Consider the following 20,681-nt stretch of genomic DNA (forward strand, 5'->3'; position numbering starts at 1 on the left):
TGTAGATGCAGTTAACACAAAATAAAACAAAATGACAATAAGAAAATGAAATGAAGAACTTTCATGTTTTGTTTAAAGGAATAGTTCACTCCACATGAAAATGTCTCATAATTTACTCACTTTCTTTCTAATGTGGAACACAAAAGGAAAAAAATATCTATATTAATAAATATCTCGATTTATCATCTCACTACAATGGCAGTTGATAGTGACTGACCCTCATAAAAGCAGTCAATTTAAGTAGTTTTCTGTGAAAATCTAGATTTGAGAACTTATGCTGTTTCGCGCTAAAACTAGGGGTGTACCGATTCACTCGTTTTCTGGATGCATCGATTAGTAATCCTGCCGATTCATATGCATTGATCTTTAAATATGATTTTTTAATCGAGAATCGTTAGTGTTGGTCAATAATCGAATTAGACTGTTAAAAATCGAATGAATTGTGATTCTGCAAATCAGTATACAATATTTTAGAATATATAAATATTCAATTAGTTACATGTGAGATTAAAATGAGACATGTGTGGCTTCATTCTCTAGTGCATCCCAGAGCACGCGCCCTCACTGCTCTCCCCTTACAGTCGCGCGCTGCACTCTTTCATCACTCTACATGGGATCGCGCCTGCTCTCTGTTCCATCTCTCACTGAAACTTTTTCTGAGCAGCTTTTTTTTGTCGCAAGTCAAGTCAAATGGGCTCAAACCTTTTGAAACTGCTGCCAACTCGCAGCGTGGCCACTAAAAATCATAAAAATGTGACCGAAATTCAAAATATGAGGTTTTTGCCCTCGTAATAAATACTTGTTTTTTTTATTTGTAACCTCTGATATAGTTAATGTTGATGTAATTTTTAGGGTAAGACATAATACATCCTCAGACTTTCAGAATTTCTATTAATGAACTGATTAAACTGACATTTTGACATAAACGGATAAGACAGTTTATGTTTTAAACTGTTACAAATAAACGCCCTCATAAAGGGAAAAAAAATGCCCCTGAAAATCAAATACAAAGGGCAATTATTGACCCTAAATTTAAAAGTTAATTTCTGACACTGGGTCATTACTGAAATAAAGTAATTTAATTGTGAGGAAACTTATAAAAAATACTTTTTATAGTGAAATATGGAATATGTTCAGCTCTGAAATATTTTATTGGCACACTGTACTCTTGTACAGTAGCCTATATGTACAGTAGATATATTTAATATGTTTTCTTTCAAGTTAGTTTTGATGGAATAAACCATCTTAAATAGTTTCTCACTTTTTCTTGCTTAAGACACATTAGGTGCAGTATTTAAAGAATACTATCAATGCATTTTTAAAAAATGCAGAATTGAATCGTTAATCGAACTGAATTGAATCATTTTCAATTTGCAAAGTCGTGTTTGATTTAAATCGAAAACCTGTGAATCGTGAACCAAATCGATTTGATTTCAACCCAAAGATTCACACCCCTAGCTAAAACGATGCAAATTCACACATGAACACAGGAGCCACTGTGAACAGCTTCATTTATGCACTCATGAATGTGACATGTGAATGTGACACACATCAATATTTCCACTAATATATGACTTAAATTTCAGGTTATCTCTGACTAAAACCTATCGTAAAGCTTCAGAAGACTTGGAATATGGCGCATGAGCTGCATCGACTACTTTAATGATACTTGTGGGTGCTTGTTTGCTTTAAAGTGAGGCCCTATCAACTGGCATTGTATTTAGAATACAGATATATATATATATATATATATAATTATTATTATTTATTTTTTTTTTTTCGTTTGTGTTCTGAAGAAAGCAACTCAAACAGGTCTGAAACAACATCATGGTGAGTGAATTATGACAGAATTTTTATTTTTGAACTATTCCTTCAAAACATCTTAATGGGAAATTTGGCTAACTATACTAGGGCTGACCAACCTCAGAAAACCGAGCCTACTGAAATTCCTTTAAAAAAGCTGAACCCCCTGAAAGACATTGTAAGAAGTTACTCACTGTCCTGGAGAACACTCTCCTACAGGGGACACAGTATGTTCACTATCAGTATGTTTTTTATCAAAGCTAGAGCGTCTTTATGCATATTGAGAAAGAAGCAGCTTACATAAGTAGACACTTTCAACAGCATGCACTTTGAATGCAAATAAAACATAATGGAAGGGGGTCTTAGTGGTCCAACTTCCACAGTCTGCTGTGTTCTTTTCAGCTGACAGATTGCAGTTGGAGATTTGAAAGAAGTGACTGTCATTAAAATTCATGCCAACTCAATCCATTTAAAGGATGCCTGAAGTAGATTTAAATTCAACGGCCAGGCCGAAGCTCTGTGTGTGGAGAGAATACATTCCAGCTCTTTGTATGTAGCCATTTGGGAATGAAATCCATTGTGCAAATAATGTACTGATCAGTATACTGATAAACAGTAATTTTCCACAGAGAAAATGCCAGAAAAAATATATTAGCTGAGAAAACTATTCTACCACATACTGTTTTTATGGTCTAGCATGTACTGAGCTCTCTGTGAAAAGTTCACTGAATATGTTCAGAATAAATCTCAATTAGAAGTCATGCAGATATATTCTGACCTGGTGTAAATTCCGTTCTTGCGGCAGAAGGAATTTTTGACAGAAAGTCGACGGTTGTTGAGTTCCAGGGCGGTGAACCGTCCTTCATCCAGCCGCACCAACTCACCATGAGAGAGGGGTAAAGATGTACAGTTCGAGAGGGACCCTAAATAGAGAGATAAGAAGACACTCTATGAGGATTTGAGGATCTATCTATCTATCTATCCATCTATCCATCCATCCATCATCCTCTGTCTATCTGTCCGTCCGTCCGTCTATCTTTCTATCTATCTCCATCCGTCCGTCCGTCCATCCATCATCCTCTATCTATATCTATGTATCTATCTATCTGTCCGTCCGTCCCTCCCTCCCTCTATCTGCCTTATCCATCCATCCATCTATCTGTCTGTCTGTTTGTCCTTTTGTCCATCCATATACCTGTCTATCTATCTTATCTATCTGTCTGTCTGTCTGTCTGTCTAAACCATTCTGAATGCAAATAATAAAATGCAACTAACCATATAATTGCACAAAATTGTGACGGCAAAATAAATATACTTATCAACTTTTAAAAGAGAAGATGTCAAAGGCTGTGTATCTAATCAAACCCCAAGGTACCTTGACACAAATTCATATGTCACTTTGTTGAAGCGAGCCGAATTAAGCAGATTCCAACATGGAAAGGCTCTCTAAAATCCCTTTATCCTTGAAAATGAACCAAACTACGCAAGGTAACAGAAACGGAGAAATTTGTTTTTAAATAAAATAAAAAATTGGTTAACTTTTCTATGATAATCAATTTATAATGTGCCGGGTTGCCACATAAAGTCCAAATTAAAATCCTGAAACAAAACCAGTTGAGAATCACTGCACTACAGCACATCTCCCCAAAACTAGTAGTGCACTTCAGTAGTATTTGTGACCACAGCAGCAAAATGAGTCAGATTTTGCAAGGTCATTCAGCATGCATCGTCTAAAGTCAGAAGACCTCTGATCTCCAAAGCTCAGATCTCCTCCAACTGCCACCCTCTTCTTTTATTGACGCTCTCACACACACTGAACTCAGAGTTGAAGTGAAGTGTGATTTCAGAGAGGTGAAGAGGGTAGTGACCTTTCAGCCTAGTTGGACGGTGTGATCTATCACCTTGCAGTACTTTGGGCCTCTCTGGACTTCAGTAAAACAAGCTGGCACCATTAGATCAGGACTGAACAGAACTGGGTAGGGCGGACCTTGAGAGAAGGCCATTGTGTCCCACACAAACACTTCCCTTGTACTGCCTCACTCTTCAACCTCACTATCTCTGACCAAAACTCACAGGCAGCCATGTGAGAACCCCTCCACACACACACACACACACACACACACACACACACACACACACACACACACACAGACACACACATTTGTTTTCATATCATGGTGTGGACTCTCTACACAGTTCTGTTGTTTTTATACTGAGCAAATGATTGTGTTTATCCAATAACCCTACTCGTAAAACTAGCCCTCACACAAACATTTTTGCACTTTTTCATATTCATTAAGACAGTTTAGTGTTTATTAAGATTTGAAAAATTGAAATCCATTAGAAAAAAAAGGTCTTGATGGTCATTTATTTTCCAAGCTGACAAAAGAGCTGAGACGATAAGTGATGTAATTTTGGGTGAGGCAACAGACCGCCTCCCTCAGAGGCAGCAAAATGAGTCAGCAATCAAGCTGATAGAAATGACCACTACCAACTGAAGCAAGCAGACGCTGCTATTGATTCTCTCGCAAGTGGAAAATCACTTTTTCCCACAGCACTATGACAAAACCCACCCGCAGAGGGAAAATTAAGGTATATTTGAGTCCATCTCTTTTTAGCCACATCTGTCAGAAGAGCGGGATGGGCAATCAGTGTAACTGAGGGACATTATGGATCTATTTTCTGTGTTTATGGCTCATTGCCTCACCTGAGTCTGTTTTCTTGGTGTATTTTTTACTCTGGCCCCGTATGATAAGGATGAATATGAGTAAAAGGATGAAGATAAGGCCCACGAGAGCGATCACCACCAGAAACCACCATTCTTCATAAAAGGGGGAGACCTTTTGGGCTGGTAATGGAGAAAAGAAGTAGAAATACTTATTTTATTATGTGCTTCTCATTTTGGAGCTTAATAGTCGCAGTCCCCATTTACTTATCATTATATGGAACAGTGTGGTCAAGACATTATTTCAAAAAATGACATTTTATGGGTTTGGAAACGGTTTACTCACCTGATATTGAAGGAGATGGAGCACTTGGAGACCCGTAGCCATAGTCATTCACTGCAATAACACGAAAGTCATAGCTGACCCCTTCTCTGAGCATATCCAGGTTAAGAGTGTATGATGTCACTTCTTTAGGAATATCTTTGATGAGAATATCCCACAATCCTTCATCTGTTAGGAATAAGATACAATTTTTCCTCACAACTGTATGGTGACCTTTAACATAATCGCAAGATTTCTGTTGTTTTCCTTTGACTCACCAGATGGTCTGGCCTCTATGACATAGCGTGTGATGGGGGCACGCCCGGGGTCACCGCTGGACCAGTGGAGGGTGAGGGCAGAGCCATAACGGGAGATAAACGGCTCACCTGGAGGCCCTGGAGCACCTGTATCACAAAAGTGGCAATAAAGCAACAGTCTGCAAAAGATGCAAACACAAATTCAGTAAAAGTAGAGTTTAAAAAAAATAAAATAAAGATGTATTGCCACTGAAAGGCATTAACAAAATATTAAAAGGTGCTGTGGTTGATTTCAGCCATTTTGCTAACTTCCACTACACCCCCTTTCTCCAAAACAAACAAACAAACAAACAAACAAACAAACCACCCTCAAAAGAAGTTTCAGCAAACCAAATGTCAGAAAATCCTGAAATCCTGTCCCCCTAGGACCCTGACTGTGTTCATTGGCTGAAAGAAGTTGTTTCAGTCAATCCTACAATATCGCTTAAAGATTTTTGCTGTCTTTATCATTAAAATAAAGGTCATGTAAGCTATATTTGACATACCATAATATAACCAAAGCAAAAAATAAAAAAAATAATAATAATTTCTCTTTGTGTTTCCAGTTAGTATGCTAAGCTAACGTTCCATCTTGCATTCCCTATGGTTGAATTATCCTGCTAAACATATGCAGGCACTTTAAGTAATTATATCAAAATGTTTAATTTAAAGCTAAATGGTTAATGAATATGGTAATACTGTTTGTACTGACTGAATTTACATGAACATCTTCAGCAGGAAACAGTAACAGACATTTCTGATCAGGCATTACTAACAACTACCCAAGGGGGTCAGGATTTCATTGAGGGACTGAATTCTTCATGAAACGTCCCCCTGATTTTTAAATATATATATATATATATATATATATATATATATATATATATATATATATATATATGCACTGGCGGCCAAAAGTATGGAATAATGTACAGATTTTGCTCTTATGGAAAGAAATTGGTACTTTTTTTCACCAAAGTGGCATTCAACTGATCACAATGTATAGTCAGGACATTAATAACATGAAAAATTACTATTACAATTTGAAAAAACATGTTCAGAACTTCTTAAACTACTTCAAAGAGTTCTCATCAAAAAATCCTCCATGTGCAGCAGTGAGAACTTTGCAGATCCTTGGCATTCTAGCTGTCAGTTTGTCCAGATACTCAGGTGACATTTCACCCCACACTTCCTGTAGCACTTGGCATAGATGTGGCTGTCTCGTCGGCACTTCTCATGCACCTTACAGTCTAGCTGATCCCACAAATGCTCAATGGAGTTAAGATCCATAACACTCTTTTCCAACTATCTGTTGTCTAATCTCTGTGTTTCTTTGCCCACTCTAACCTTTTCTGTTAGAAACTCTTTCTGTTTCAAAAGTGGCTTTTTCTTTGCAATTCTTCCCATAAGGCCTGCACTCGTAAGTCTTCTCTTTACTGTTGTACATTAAACTGGTGTTGAGCGGGTAGAATTAAATGAAGCTGTCAGCTGAGGACATGTGAGGCGTCTATTTCTCAAACTAGAGACTCTGATGTACTTATCCTCTTGTTTAGTTGTACATCTGGCCTTCCACATCTCTTTCTGTCCTAGTTAGAGCCAGTTGTCCTTTGTCTTTGAAGACTGTAGTGTACAATTTTTGTATGAAATCTTTCTTCAAGCATTGTATAGCCTTCATTCCTCAAAACAATGATTGAATGACGAGTTTCTAGAGAAAGCTGTTTCTTTTTTGCCATTTTTGACCTAATATTGACCTTAAGACATGCCAGTTTATTGCATACTGTGGCAACTCAAAAATAAACACAAAAATAATGTTAAGCTTCATTTAACGAACCAAATAGCTTTTCAGTTTTTAGTGCCAAATTAGCAATTTATCATGATTACTCAAGGATAAGGTGTTGGAGTGATGGCTGCTGGAAATGGGGCCTGTCTAGATTTGATCACAAATGACTTTTTCAAATAGTGATGGTGCATGTTTTTTACATCAGTAATGTTCTTACTATACTTTGTGATCAGCTGAATGCCACTTTGGTGAATTAAAGTACCAATTTCCTTCCGAAACTGTACATTATTCCAAACGTATGGCTGGCAGTGTATATATATATATATATTTAAAGCTGTTTAAAAAGCCTAGGGCTGTCACAGAAGCAGGTGTGGTTTCTCAGGACACCTTTTTCAGATATGACATTTTATGTGTGCTTACAGCACTTTAAAATATGTAGCTAAATGTGAACAATCAGGCAACTAGACCTTCTCCGGGGCCAGTGGTGATGTTAGCCTGAATCTCTGGTCCATAGGTAAGGGTTTTGGCACGAATGTGGAAGTTGTAGGTCACTCCGTCTGCCAGATCCTTGATTTTCATCCACAATGGTGCGCTGCCTTTCACATCCACAGTGACAATCTTACTGACACCTGAAGTATGAGGAGAGGAGTCTGTAGAGGAAACACTCAAACTCTAGATACCATGCTACAGTAAAACAATTAACCCTAACACTAACTAATGACGCTTTGCTAAGCTCCGCCATCCTTGTCTACTGTTGCTCACTCAGACAAGCTTTTCAGAAGGGCCCATAAATATTCAGTAATGTGTTTAGAACCCAAACACCCAGGACTTACACAGACTTACATTAGAAAACAGCAAAAGTTTTTCTGGGAATATGGCAGACAGCAACAGTTGTTAAAGGGATAGTTCACTCAAAAATGAAAACATGAGGAGATATAATGAAAGTGAACAGTGACTGAAGCTGTCAGTCTGGATAGTTCACCCCAAAATGAAAGTTCTCTCATCATTTACTCACCCTCATGCCATCCCAGATGTGTATGAATTTCTTTCTTCTGCTTCTTCTTAGAACAATATTTCAGCTCTGTAGGTCCATATAATGCAAGTAGATGTTGGCCAGAACTTTGAAGCCCCAAAAAACACATAAAGGCAGCATAAAAGTAATCCATACGACTCCAGTGGTTAAATCCATATCTTATGAAGTGATATGATATTGTGGGTGGGAAACAGATCAATATTTAAGTTGTTTTTTATTATAAATTCTCCTACCTGCCCAGTAGGTGGTCGATATGCACAAAAAATGCAAATCACCAAAAACAAAAGAAAATGTGAAAGTGAAAGTGTAGTTTTATAGTAAAAAAGGACTTTAATATTGATCTTCTTCTCACCGACATGATCATATTGCTTCAGAAGATATTGATTTAACCACTGGAGTAGTATGGATTACTTTTATGCTGCCTTTATGTGCTTTTTAAGCTTCAAAATTTTGGTCACCATTCTCTTCCATTGTATGGACCTACAGAGCTGAAATATTCTTCTAAACATCTTTGTGTTCTACAGAACAAAGAAAGTCATACACATCTGGGATAGATGATGAGAATATTTTCATTTTGGGTGAACTATACCTTTAACATTCTGCCTAACATCTCCTTTTGTGTTTCATGAAAGATAGAAAGTCATACAGCACAGGTTTGAGTGTGACGTTGACATGAGAGTAAATAATAATAGAATTTTAATTTCTGGGTGAACGATCCCATTAAGGTACGATTGGTTGCTAATGTTTATAATGCGGGGCTTAGGAAGGGGCAATGACACATACATATATGCAATATTTTACATTTAAGGTGATGCTCTATGTGTTAATCTAGTAGAAATGTTGGGTCTTTGCCACTGAGACATCTCTTCCAGATTTCGAGAAATCGCCCCTCAGTAAACAGCATGTGCACACATCTGGTTTCCCCACAGTCCTGACCACTCTGGAGTCATTATGAGGATAACATGGGCCCACAGTAATCTTTAAACTCCATTTCCTCTCTGATCCCAATTACAGTGGAATTTGGCCAGTGCAGCACACTTTGACAATTTTTTAACCATGCTTTGCTCAATGATAGGGCAAAGGCAGGAAACTTTACAGAGGAATGCCACTCATCACATGCCGAAAGAAGCCTCATCTTGAGCATATATGCTGTGCAAATTTGTAAGTTAAAAAGAGCATGATGGGCCTAAATAGGTTAAAATCTGCTGCTGAATATTATCTCAAAAATTTGCTCTGGAAAAGCTTTTAGTGTGGCATAGTTTCTCACCATCCACAGGAGTGCAGGGCTCGTACACCACGCGGTATCCCTCTACGATGCCATTGGGCTGCTTGGGCTCACCCCAGGACATGTTGACCGAGGTGGTGGTGAGTTCACTGAAGTGGATAAAACTCGGAGCACTGGGAGCTGTGGAGGATGAGAAATTCTCATTAAACATTTAGCACTGTTTCATGAAAGTGAATAACGACAGGCAATTAAAAGTTATTAAAAGAATACTTCACCCAAAAATGAAAATTCTCTCATCATTTACTTACCCTCATGCCATCCCAGATGTGACTGACTTTCTTCTGCAGAACACAAAAAAAGATTTTTAGAAGAATATTTCAGTTCTGTTGGCCCTCTTAATGCAAGTGAATGATAATGAGAACTTTGAAGCTCCAAAAAGCACATAAAGGCAGCATAAAGTAATCCATAAGACTCCAGTGGTTTAATCCACGTCTTCTGAAGAGATATGATAGATGTAAGTGAGAAATCCTTTTTGCTTTCAATTTCCACTATCACTTTCAAATTCTTTTTTTGTTGGCGATTCACATTATTCATGCATATTGGCACTTACTGGGCAGGAAGGAGAATTTATAGTTAAAAAAAAGGGAGTTAAATATTGATCTGTTTCTCACCCAAACCTATCATGTCACTTCAGAAGATATGAATTTACCACTAGAGTCAAATTGATGACTTTTGTGCTGAATTTATGTGCTTTTTGGAGCTTTAAAGTTCTGATTACCATTCACTTGCATTGTGAGGACCTACAGAGCTGAAATATTCTTCTAAAAAAATCTTTGTGTACTGCAGAAGACAGAAAGTCACACACATCTGGAATGTCATCAGGATGAGTAAATGATGAGAATTTTCATTTTTGGGTGAACAATTCTTTAGTAATTTACCAATGGCTGAATCCAAGTAATAATTGACTTTAGTAAATAAATTTGCCGGTAACTTTATTAGGAACTACATCATAGTACATGCAGTTACAATTCTAAAATAATGTAGGTTTCTGTTTCTACCCAAACTCCATGCTTTGACACATATGAGGAATATTCCTTGTCCTAGTCCAACAAAATAAAATTATGAAGAGCAAAATTACATGTTTTTGTGACAGGTGCAGTTTCACAGACATACAGAGAATAGCTCATCTTGTATATGATGCTGAGAGAAACACAATGACCTGTACTGTTTTTCACAACTATGTAAGCTAAATATTTGTATTGTTACAATGACATACAGTATATATACAGTGCATCCGGAAAGTATTCACAGCGCTTCACTTTTTCCACATTTTGTTATGTTACAGCCTTATTCCAAAATGGATTAAATTCATTATTTTCCTCACAATTCTACAAACAATACCCCATAATGACAACATGAAAGAACTTTGTTTGAAATCTTTGCAAATTTATTAAAAAAAAAAAAAAAAAAAAAACCACATGTACATAAGTATTCACAGCCTTTGCTCAAAACTTTGAAGCACCTTTGGCACCAATTACAGCCTCAAGTCTTTTTGAGTATGATGCTACAAGCTTGGCACACCTATTTTTGGGCAGTTTCTCCCATTCTTCTTTGCAGGACCTCTCAATCTCCATCAGGTTGGATGGGGAGCGTCGGTGCACGGCCATTTTCAGATCTCTCCAGAGATGTTCAATCGGGTTCAAGTCTGGGCTCTGGCTGAGTTGTCCCGTAGCCACTCCTTTGTTATCTTGGCTGTGTGCTTAGGGTCGTTGTCCTGTTGGAAGATGAACCGTTGCCCCAGTCTGAGGTCCAGAGCCCTCTGGAGCAGGTTTTCATCAAGGATGTCTCTGTACATTGCTGCATTCATCTTTCCCTCGATCCTGACTAGTCTCCCAGTTCCTGTCGCTGAAAAACATCCCCACAGCATGATGCTGCCACCACCATGCTTCACTGTAGGGATGGTATTGGCCAGGTGATGAGCGGTGCCTGGTTTCCTCCAAACATGACGCTTGCCATTCAGGCCAAAGAGTTCAATCTTTGTTTCTCATGGTCTGAGAGTCCTTCAGGTGCCTTTTGGCAAACTCCAGGAGGGCTGTCATGTGCCTTTTACTGAGGAGTGGCTTCCGTCTGGCCTCTCTACCATACAGGCCTGATTGGTGGAGTGCTGCAGAGATGGTTGTTCTTCTGGAAGGTTCTCCTCTCTCCACAGAGAAATGCTGGAGCTCCGCCAGAGTGACCATCGGGTTCTTGGTCACCTCCCTGACTAAGGCCCTTCTCCCCCGATCGCTCAGTTTGGCCGGGCGGCCAGCTCTAGGAAGAGTCCTTGTGGTTCCAAACTTCTTCCATTTACGGATGATGGAGGCCACTGTGCTCATTGGGACCTTCAATGCTGCAGAAATTTTTCTGTACCCTTCCCCAGATCTGTGCCTCAATACAATCCTGTCTTGGAGGTCTACAGACAATTCCTTGGACTTCATGGCTTGGTTTGTGCTCTGACATGCACTGTTAACTGTGGGACCTTATATAGACAGGTGTGTGCCTTTCCAAATCATGTCCAATCAACTGAATTTACCACAGGTGGACTCCAATCAAGTTGTAGAAACATCTCAAGGATGATCAGTGGAAACAGGAGGCACCTGAGCTCAATTTTGAGTGTCATGGCAAAGGCTGTGAATACTTATGTACATGTGATTTTTTTTTTCATTTTTTATTTTTAATAAATTTGCAAAGATTTCAAACAAACTTGTTTCACGTTGTCATTATGGGGTATTGTTTGTAGAATTGTGAGGAAAATAATGAATTTAATCCATTTTGGAATAAGGCTGTAACATAACAAAATGTGGAAAAAGTGAAGCGCTGTGAATACTTTCCGGATGCACTGTATATATATATATATATATACACACACACACACACACTGGCATCCAAAAGTTTGGAATAATGTAAAGATTTTACTCTTATGGAAAGAAATTGGTACTTTTATTCACCAAAATGGCATTCAACTGATCACAATGTTTAATCAGGACATTAATAAAGTGAAAAAATACAATTACAATTAAAAAAAATGTTCAGAACTTTTTAAATTACTTCAAAGAGTTCTCATCAAAAAATCCTCCATGTGCAGCAATGACAGCTTTGCAGATCCTTGGCATTCTGGCTGTCAGTTTGTCCAGATATTCAGGTGACATTTCACTCCACGCTTCCTGTAGCACTTGCCATAGATGTGGCTGTCTTGTTGGGCACTTCTCACGCACCTTACAGTCTAGCTGATCCCACAAAAGCTCAATGGGGTTAAGATCCATAACACTCTTTTCCAATTATCTGTTGTCCAATGTCTGTGTTTCTTTGTCCACTCTAAGCTTTTCTTTTTGTTTTCTGTTTCAAAAGTGGCTTTTTCTTTGCAATTCTTCCCATAAGGCCTGTACCCCTGAGTCTTCTCTTTACTGTTGTACGTGAAACTGCTGCTGAGTGGGTAGAATTCAATGAAGCTGTCAGCTGAGGACATGTGAGATGTGACTATTTCTCAAACTAGAGACTCTGATGTACTTATCCTCTTATTTAGTTGTACATCTGGCCTTCCACATCTCTTTCTGTCCTTGTTAGAGCCAGTTGTCCTTTGTCTTTGAAGACTGTAGTGTACACCATTGTATGAAATCTTTCTTCAAGCACTGTATAGCCTTCATTCCTCAAAACAATGATTGACTGACGAGTTTCTAGAGAAAGCTGTTTCTTTTTTGCCATTTTTGAACTAACATTGACCTTAAGACATGCCAGTCTATTGCATACTGTGGCAACTCAAAAACAAACACAAAGACAATGTTAAGCTTCATTTAACGAAACAAATAGCTTTCAACTGTGTTTGATATAATGGCAAGTGATTTTCTAGTACCAAATTATCAATTTAGCATGATTACTCAAGGATAAGGTGTTGGAGTGATGGCTGCTGAAAATGGGGCCTGTCTAGATTTGATCAAAAATGACTTTTTTCAAATAGTGATGGTGCTGTTTTTTACATCAGTAATGTCCTAACTATACTTTATGATCAGTTGAATGCCACTTCGGTGAATTAAAGTACCAATTTCCTTCCAAAACAGCAAAATATGTACATTATTCCAAATTTTTTGCCACCAGTGTGTGTGTGTGTATATATATATATATATATATATATATATATATATATATATATATATATATACACACACACACACACACACACACATACAGTACTGTGCAAAAGTTTTAGGCACTTGTGAAAAATGTTGCATAGTAAGGATGTCTTCAAAAATAATGACATAAATAGTTTTTATTTATCACTTAATGTCATACAAAGTCCAGTAAACATAAAAAAGCTAAATCAATATTAAGTGTGACCACATTTGCCTTCAAAACAGCTCCAATTCTCCTAGGTACATCTGGACGCAGTTTTTCTTGGTTGTTGGCAGATAGGATGTTCAAAGCTTCTTGGAGAATTCAACAGTTCATCTATCTATTTAGGCTGTCTCAATTGCTTCTGTCTCTTTATGTAATCTCAGACAGATACGATGTTCAGTGGGGGGCTTTGTGTGGGCCATGACATCTCTTGCAGAGCACCCTTTTTTGCTATTCTAATCTTTTCTATTTGCAAAAGTAATGTTTAAAAGTCTAAAATGTATTTTTCCTATTGACACACTAAAGCTGAAGATATAAATAACCATCTTAAGACAAATGCTTTTGTGAAACATCTTATGTGCCTAAGAATTTTGCACAGAACTGTATATATATTATAAAAATAGTGCAATTTAATGCCAGTACATTATCTAAATTGACCTGTGATTGGTAAATGTGGCAAAAAAGTGTGGCTTTAAAATATGACTTTGTTAAATACATTATTATTAATATTACATTAAATATATTTGATTGTATTTAATATAACTTTTATTAAAATATATTAATGATACAATATTATTAAATAAAATTACCTTTTATCAGATCCATCACATATATTAGTGTACACATATAGGTGTACTTGTTTTAAGAAATCTTTTATTCCTACTTTAATTAAAATACTAAATAATAACGCAGAGGCAAAATGGATGTATTTTGGGAAAAAATCTGTTGAAGGATTTTATTTGATGTATTTAATAAGTATGTAATGTTGCAATGTTTTAGAAAGTATTATTTTATTGTTATTATTTTTTTCTTTTACAATGTTTTACAATACAGTATCTAACTTTTATAGAGTTATGTAGTGAATGAGTCCATAAACATTAAAATACGTTTCAAAAGTATAGCCACAAGATGTAAACATTACACATGTTAACATGTTTTTAATGAGATAAAATTAATAGTTAACCGGTGTTATGTCATACTAGCAATAAAGATGTAATATTAGATATAATGTTACACAAAAAAAGGTTAGTAAGCTATTTTATCATACAGAAATCACATTAACAAGTACAATGTTTATGTATTGTGTCCATACTTTTGAAACTGTATGTATTTTAATGTTTATGGATTGGCCCCATTGACTTCCACTGTAAGTACCTTACTGTAACTTAGATTTATTTTTTCTTAATTTCTTTCTTTTCTTTCTTTTTTTATTTTTTTTTTAATTTATTTATTTATTTTTTTTTATAAACAAGGGATGATTCAAAAATGTTTTTGTGGTAACCAACATTATGCCACAAATGCATTTGAATTGTATTGAAACCAAAACATTCCCACAGTTAATTCTGGAAACTGGATAGTCCTAGATGGAAAAAGTCTTGCTGTAAATCTACATTGGGATGCAGCATTCAGGGTGATAAAACTACTTTTCAATCTATTCAAAGTTAAACACTCCTGCGTTATGAGAGGGCAGGTTAATCTTGCAGTAATGTAAGATGTTTTGCCTTGTGAAAGATTGGCACGTGGGCTTGTGTTGGCTCATCTCCCAACGTCTTAGTGTAAGCTGTGCCAAAATTCTTGCTTGCCTTTACTGTTCTTATTGTTATATCCTCTCTATACTGTTACACTCTTCAAGAGAGCAAAAAAAAAAAAAAAAAGGCAGAATTAACTTTTTTAAATCACTTGGAACACAGCTCTCCTTATGCTGACTGGCCAGAAACTTCCGCTACATGTGGCCCATTTTCTCAAACCCAGTTCCCATCTCCCAGTCCTAATTGAACTGTCATGGTTTTCCGTTCCAATGGAAAACCCCCTAAAATTCAAAGACAACCCATCTCCTTTATAAAACAGCACCACAGCCCTCATGCAATCTGTGTGATGTGATCTATCCAATTCAAAATTAATAACTTTCTCAGCAGGGAGCTTTGGGAAGACAGTGAGCTTAAAGCCCTAGATTATTCCCCCTAAGCTGTTACACACTGGACGGTTTTAGAATGAAGACCACTTCACTGGTAGTTGATTGATGTAATTTGGATTGACTTTTGTTCAAAAGATCACCTGCTTGCTGAGTACGCCCTCTGGTGGGCGAAGAGCGCGGGCCGTCGCCCGCAGCGTTGAAGGCAGCCACACTGATCATGTAAATGGTGTAGCCAGTCAAGTTCTTTAACTTCACACTCAGCTCAGGCAGGAACAGAGTGCGGAGTCTCTCAGTCTCATTCTGTAGCTGAAACTCCCAATAATAAATCTAGAAAGACATCACAAATCACTCAAAATAAGAACTTAAGAAGTAGATTTAAATTTAAAGGCTTTCAAGTGTAATAATTAAGAGCAGTGGTTCACAAACTTGTCAGACCAAACACCATGTCTGATCAAATCAGACCATTAAATTACCACTTAGTCACCAAGTCATTATTCGAACAGAATAGAATATATTAGTGGGCTATTTGTTTCCCGCATGAATGTGGGCTTTTATTTCTGTCAAAAGATTAAATGCACAAAGCTGTATTAAAATTGCAACTAGATTAGACATTTGAAAAAGAAGGGGAGAAAAAATGGATTTGTATTTTGAATAAAATCTATATTTTGTAATATCTTTAATATAATAAAGGAATGTTTTATGATCAAACAAATTAGCTGATAACCTCAAACAATAGTTTCAGCTCATCCCAAACAAAAATCACATTTACAAAAATGGTAACTTTCATGCAGTACCTGCCAAATAGTGAGCTACTGTACCTCAAATGTTATAAATGCTTAACAGCACTTCTCTCACATAAGTTACCAAAAAAATGTACCTTGATGTAAAGTGGACACATAGGCAGAATTAATTAAGGAGCTGCCAATATTAGAAACCTATGTACATAAAGTTCTGTATGGTTTAATGGTCATTAGGCTTTATTGTATGATATACAGTATGCTGTGAATGAGCATGAAGACCTGAAAAGTGTTTTTGCAGAGGACTTAAAGGGATAGTTCACCCAAAAATGGGAATTCTTTCTTAATTTACTCACTCTCATGACATCCCAGATGTGTATGACTTACTTTCTTCTGCAGAACAGAAATTAAGATTTTTAGAAGAATATTTCAACTCTGTAGGTCCTCACAATGCAAGTGAATGGGTGCCAAAACTTTTAAGCTCCAAAATCTGCATAAAAGTAATCCATAAAACTCCAGTGGTTTAAACCATGTCTTCAGAAGTGATATAATAGGTGTGGTTGAGAAACAGATCAATATTTAGGTAATTTTTTTGAACTCATAAATTCTCCTCCCTGCCTAGTAGGGGGCAATATGCACAAAGAATGTGAATCAACAAAAACACAAGAAGAAAGTGAAAGTGAAAGAGGAGACTGACTGAGAAGGGAGGAGAATTTATAGTAAAAAAGGACTTAAATATTGATCTGTTTGTGATCCACTCCTCATATCATATCGCTTCAGAAGACATGGATTTAACCACCAGAGTCGTCTGGAGTACTTTTATGTTGCCCTTATGTGGATTTTGGAGCTTAAAAATTTTGGCACCCATTCACTTCCATTGTATGGACCTACAGAGCTGAAATATTCTGCTAAAAATATATGTTTGTTTTCAGCAGATGAAAGAAAGACACACACATCTGGGATGTCATGAGGGTGAGTAAAAGGGCGATCCAGACCACCGGAGGGGAGAGAGAGAGCGACACACAAACCTGGCTGTGTATGATCGGCTGTGCTGAAAAGCATTAGTGTGTGTGAATACTGAAAAGTATAAGGAATAAAGACTCTCATACTTTACAGTATGATGCCCCCATCACCACAATGGATTTAACCACTGGAGTCATATAGATTTCTTTTATGCTGCCTTTATGTAATTTCTGGACCTTCTGAGTTCTGGTCACCATTCACTGGCAATGTGAGAAACAACAGAGATGAAATATTCTTCTAAAAATCTTTGTTTGTATTCTGCTGAAGAAAGAAAATCATAAACATCTGGGAAGCATGAGGGTGAATAAATGATGAGAGGATTTTCATTTTTGGCTGAACTATTCCTTTAACAATGGGAACATTCATGTAAAGTGTTATCGTGCAGAGTTAACTATAAGTAAGCCATTTGTAGGCTGATTATCCCAAAAAGTGTTAAAACTGGTGCGCTCTCAAAACATTGCACTTATTTGTTTGTGCAGCCCAACTTTACAACAGTGGCTTAAACAATGGCATGAGTTTGGGGTGGGACTATCTGTTTGGACCAATGGAAGACAGGAAAACTGTCTGAATAGTCATTATTTTTTCCATTCCATTTGGTGGCAGTAGTGGCGCAAAAATACACACTTCATTAACTTGTATTGAACCTGGAACATTTTTTTAGGCGTGATAGGAATCATGTGGTGTACCATCATGGGGCTATCAAGGTAATGTAGTTAGAGAGACTGTTTTAAAGTAATGTCTTTGAATTGCTTGATCACACCAAAGGTTTCACCTTATAGCCTTGAATATCTCCATTCTGGGCCTCCGCTGGAGGAGGGTCCCATGTGACATCAAGCCGAGTGGCCGTCGAGGACTGGATAGCGACGTTCTGAGGTGGGGCGGTGGGCACTGATGACAATACAGAGAAATATATAAATTCCACCCTAACTACAGCTAAACACCTGAACAGTCTGAGCTGATTTTTTTAAAACTTTATAGGTGAATCTCAAGAAACCTGTCAAGAATATTTTCAGGTCATATTTCACCCCAAAATGAAAAGAAAGAAATATGAAATAATAGGTTGTGTAAAGAATACAAAGCCGGTTTTAGTACCATTAAGATATTTTTCATTGTGATTTTTTTAATGACAATTAGCAACATCCCCCCCACCCCAAATTCTCATTACCGTAATGCAAAAAAAAAAAAAAAATACACATAATGAAATTGTGTATTAATACATCATGCTTGTATTTTTTGTCCTGCTTTTAATTTTTGCTAATTACATTTTTATTTTATTTTTATATTATAGTACTTATATACTGTATAGTGCTTATGTATAAAAATTCTAATAAAAAAAATAAAATAAAAACTAATATAAAACAATACTGTGTAATAGTAATGAGAATCAAAATCATTGAAAATAATGGACCATCAAAAGAAAAACATCTGGACACATTACAGTAATGATAATGTACTTAATTGTCATGATAATAATGTCACTTTGCAAAGCATTTTAATGGTCTTAAAAACAGGCTTCATTTCCTTTAAGCAAAATTTACTATTGTAGACCTGGACATGTTTTCATGAGATTCAGCCAAATACTGACTGACAGAACTGCTGCACCAACTTTGATTAGTGACTGTGAAATTGAAAATATTGAGTTGGAGCATCAAAGAGGAGTGTCTGTATCCTTACCCGCCTCTCCCACAAACACTTCCTGGGGTGAGCTGGTGGGCCCCTCCCCTACAGCATTATACACGCTCAGTCTGATCTCATAGCGCTTGTGTTTATTCAGATCTGAACAATGGAGAAAATATACACACACACTATTCAATACCACACGAGAAAACCTTGAGTGGTGCTTAAACATAATGATCTAGGCCCAATGAAGTGAGATGTAGTGAGTGAAAGTCAATGACAGTGTGGAGAGAAAGAGCGCAAACAGAGACGACAGACGTGCGAGGAGAGATAAATGAGATGGGCTCTCATGTGGGCAAGTAAACGAGGTGTGAAAAATAATCGTTACTAGAGTTCAGAGTTTGGCAAGATGAGGGAATAAATGGGTGGAAAGCAGTGTTGTGGAATAACAAAACAAAAAGTAGCAACAAAACAACTACATAACTAAATTTTTCAGTAGTGTGACAGAAGTTCAAGCATTTTTTGCTTTAAAACAGAGTAACTTTTCCAGCAACAAGCAGTAGGTAGATTACTTCTGAAATGTAATCTGGCACTGATTACAAATGACAAAACTAAAATTGTCAGCCTGATCTCATGAACATTACGTGACCATGGCAACACTTTTGCAAAACAAAATTATGTGCCTTATTTCATGTTTGGCTGCAGATTCCCAGTAAAATGTCCAGCAGGGGTGCCAAAAGTGAGTGAAATGGTGTTGTAATCAAATGAGGTTTTAAAGGTGAATACTAGATGGAGGATTTAATAAGTAAAACATACCTCCCCAACCAAAAGTCTGAACCTAAACCTAACAAATAGTGATCTAAAAGCAAATGAGAGGTGAACTAAACAGACATCCTTACCATAATCCAACACCTAAACCTAACCGATAGTGTCCTAAAAGCAAATGAGAGGTGAACAAAACAGACATCCTTACCCTTAACCAACTCCTAAACCTAACCGACTGTGTCATAAAAGCAAATGAGAGGTGAACTAAACAGACATCCTTACCTTAAACCAACACCTAAACCTAACCGATGGTGTCCTAAAAGCAAATGAGAGGGGAACAAAACAGACATCCTTACCCTAAACCAACACCTAAACCTAACCGATGGTGTCCTAAAAGCAAATGAGAGGGGAACAAAACAGACATCCTTACCCTAAACCAACACCTAAACCTAAATGATAGTGTCCTAAAAGCAAATGAGAGGTAAACAAAACAGCCATCCTTACCCTAAACCAACACCTAAACTTAACCGACAGCGTCCTAAAAGCAAATGAGAGGTGAACTAAACAGACATCCTTACCCTAAACCAACACCTAAACCTAACTGATAGTGTCCTAAAAGCAAATGAGAGGTAAACAAAACAGCCATCCTTACCCTAAACCAACACCTAAACCTAACGATAGTGTCCTAAAAGCAAATGAGAGGTGAACTAAACAGCCATCCTTACCCTAAACCAACACCTAAACCTAACCGATAGTATCCTAAAAGCAAATGAGAGGTAAACAAAACAGACATCCTTACCTTAAACCAACACCTAAACCTAACCGATAGTGTCCTAAAAGCAAATGAGAGGTGAACTAAACAGCCATCCTTATCCTAAACCTACACCTAAACCTAACCGATAGTATCCTAAAAGCAAATGAGAGGTAAACAAAACAGACGTCCTTACCTTAAACCAACACCTAAACCTAACCGATGGTGTCCTAAAAGCAAATGAGAGATAAACAAAACAGACATCCTTACCCTTAACCAACACCTACAACTAACCGATGGTGTCCTAAAAGCAAATGAGAGGTAAACAAAACAGACGTCCTTACCTTAAACCAACACCTAATCCTAACCGATGGTGTCCTA

The 20,681-nt window shown here is 37.1% G+C and overlaps 1 protein-coding gene across 1 annotated transcript in view; it reads right to left on the bottom strand.

Moving 5' to 3' along the window:
* The window catches only part of LOC127450661 (protein sidekick-2-like), a 219,289-nt gene that overhangs the window by 9,317 nt on the left and 189,291 nt on the right, over positions 1-20,681 (bottom strand). Inside the window, exons 34-42 of the mRNA XM_051714937.1 lie at positions 18,842-18,943; positions 17,940-18,055; positions 15,548-15,734; positions 9,167-9,304; positions 7,334-7,495; positions 5,069-5,194; positions 4,815-4,979; positions 4,511-4,651; positions 2,582-2,726 (exon numbers count right to left, since the gene is read on the bottom strand). Coding sequence (XP_051570897.1) covers positions 2,582-2,726; positions 4,511-4,651; positions 4,815-4,979; positions 5,069-5,194; positions 7,334-7,495; positions 9,167-9,304; positions 15,548-15,734; positions 17,940-18,055; positions 18,842-18,943 — 1,282 coding nt within the window. The remainder of the gene's footprint in view (positions 1-2,581; positions 2,727-4,510; positions 4,652-4,814; positions 4,980-5,068; positions 5,195-7,333; positions 7,496-9,166; positions 9,305-15,547; positions 15,735-17,939; positions 18,056-18,841; positions 18,944-20,681) is intronic.

Source organism: Myxocyprinus asiaticus, chromosome 13 (genome assembly GCF_019703515.2).
Source record: "Myxocyprinus asiaticus isolate MX2 ecotype Aquarium Trade chromosome 13, UBuf_Myxa_2, whole genome shotgun sequence".
NCBI lineage: Eukaryota > Metazoa > Chordata > Actinopteri > Cypriniformes > Catostomidae > Myxocyprinus > Myxocyprinus asiaticus.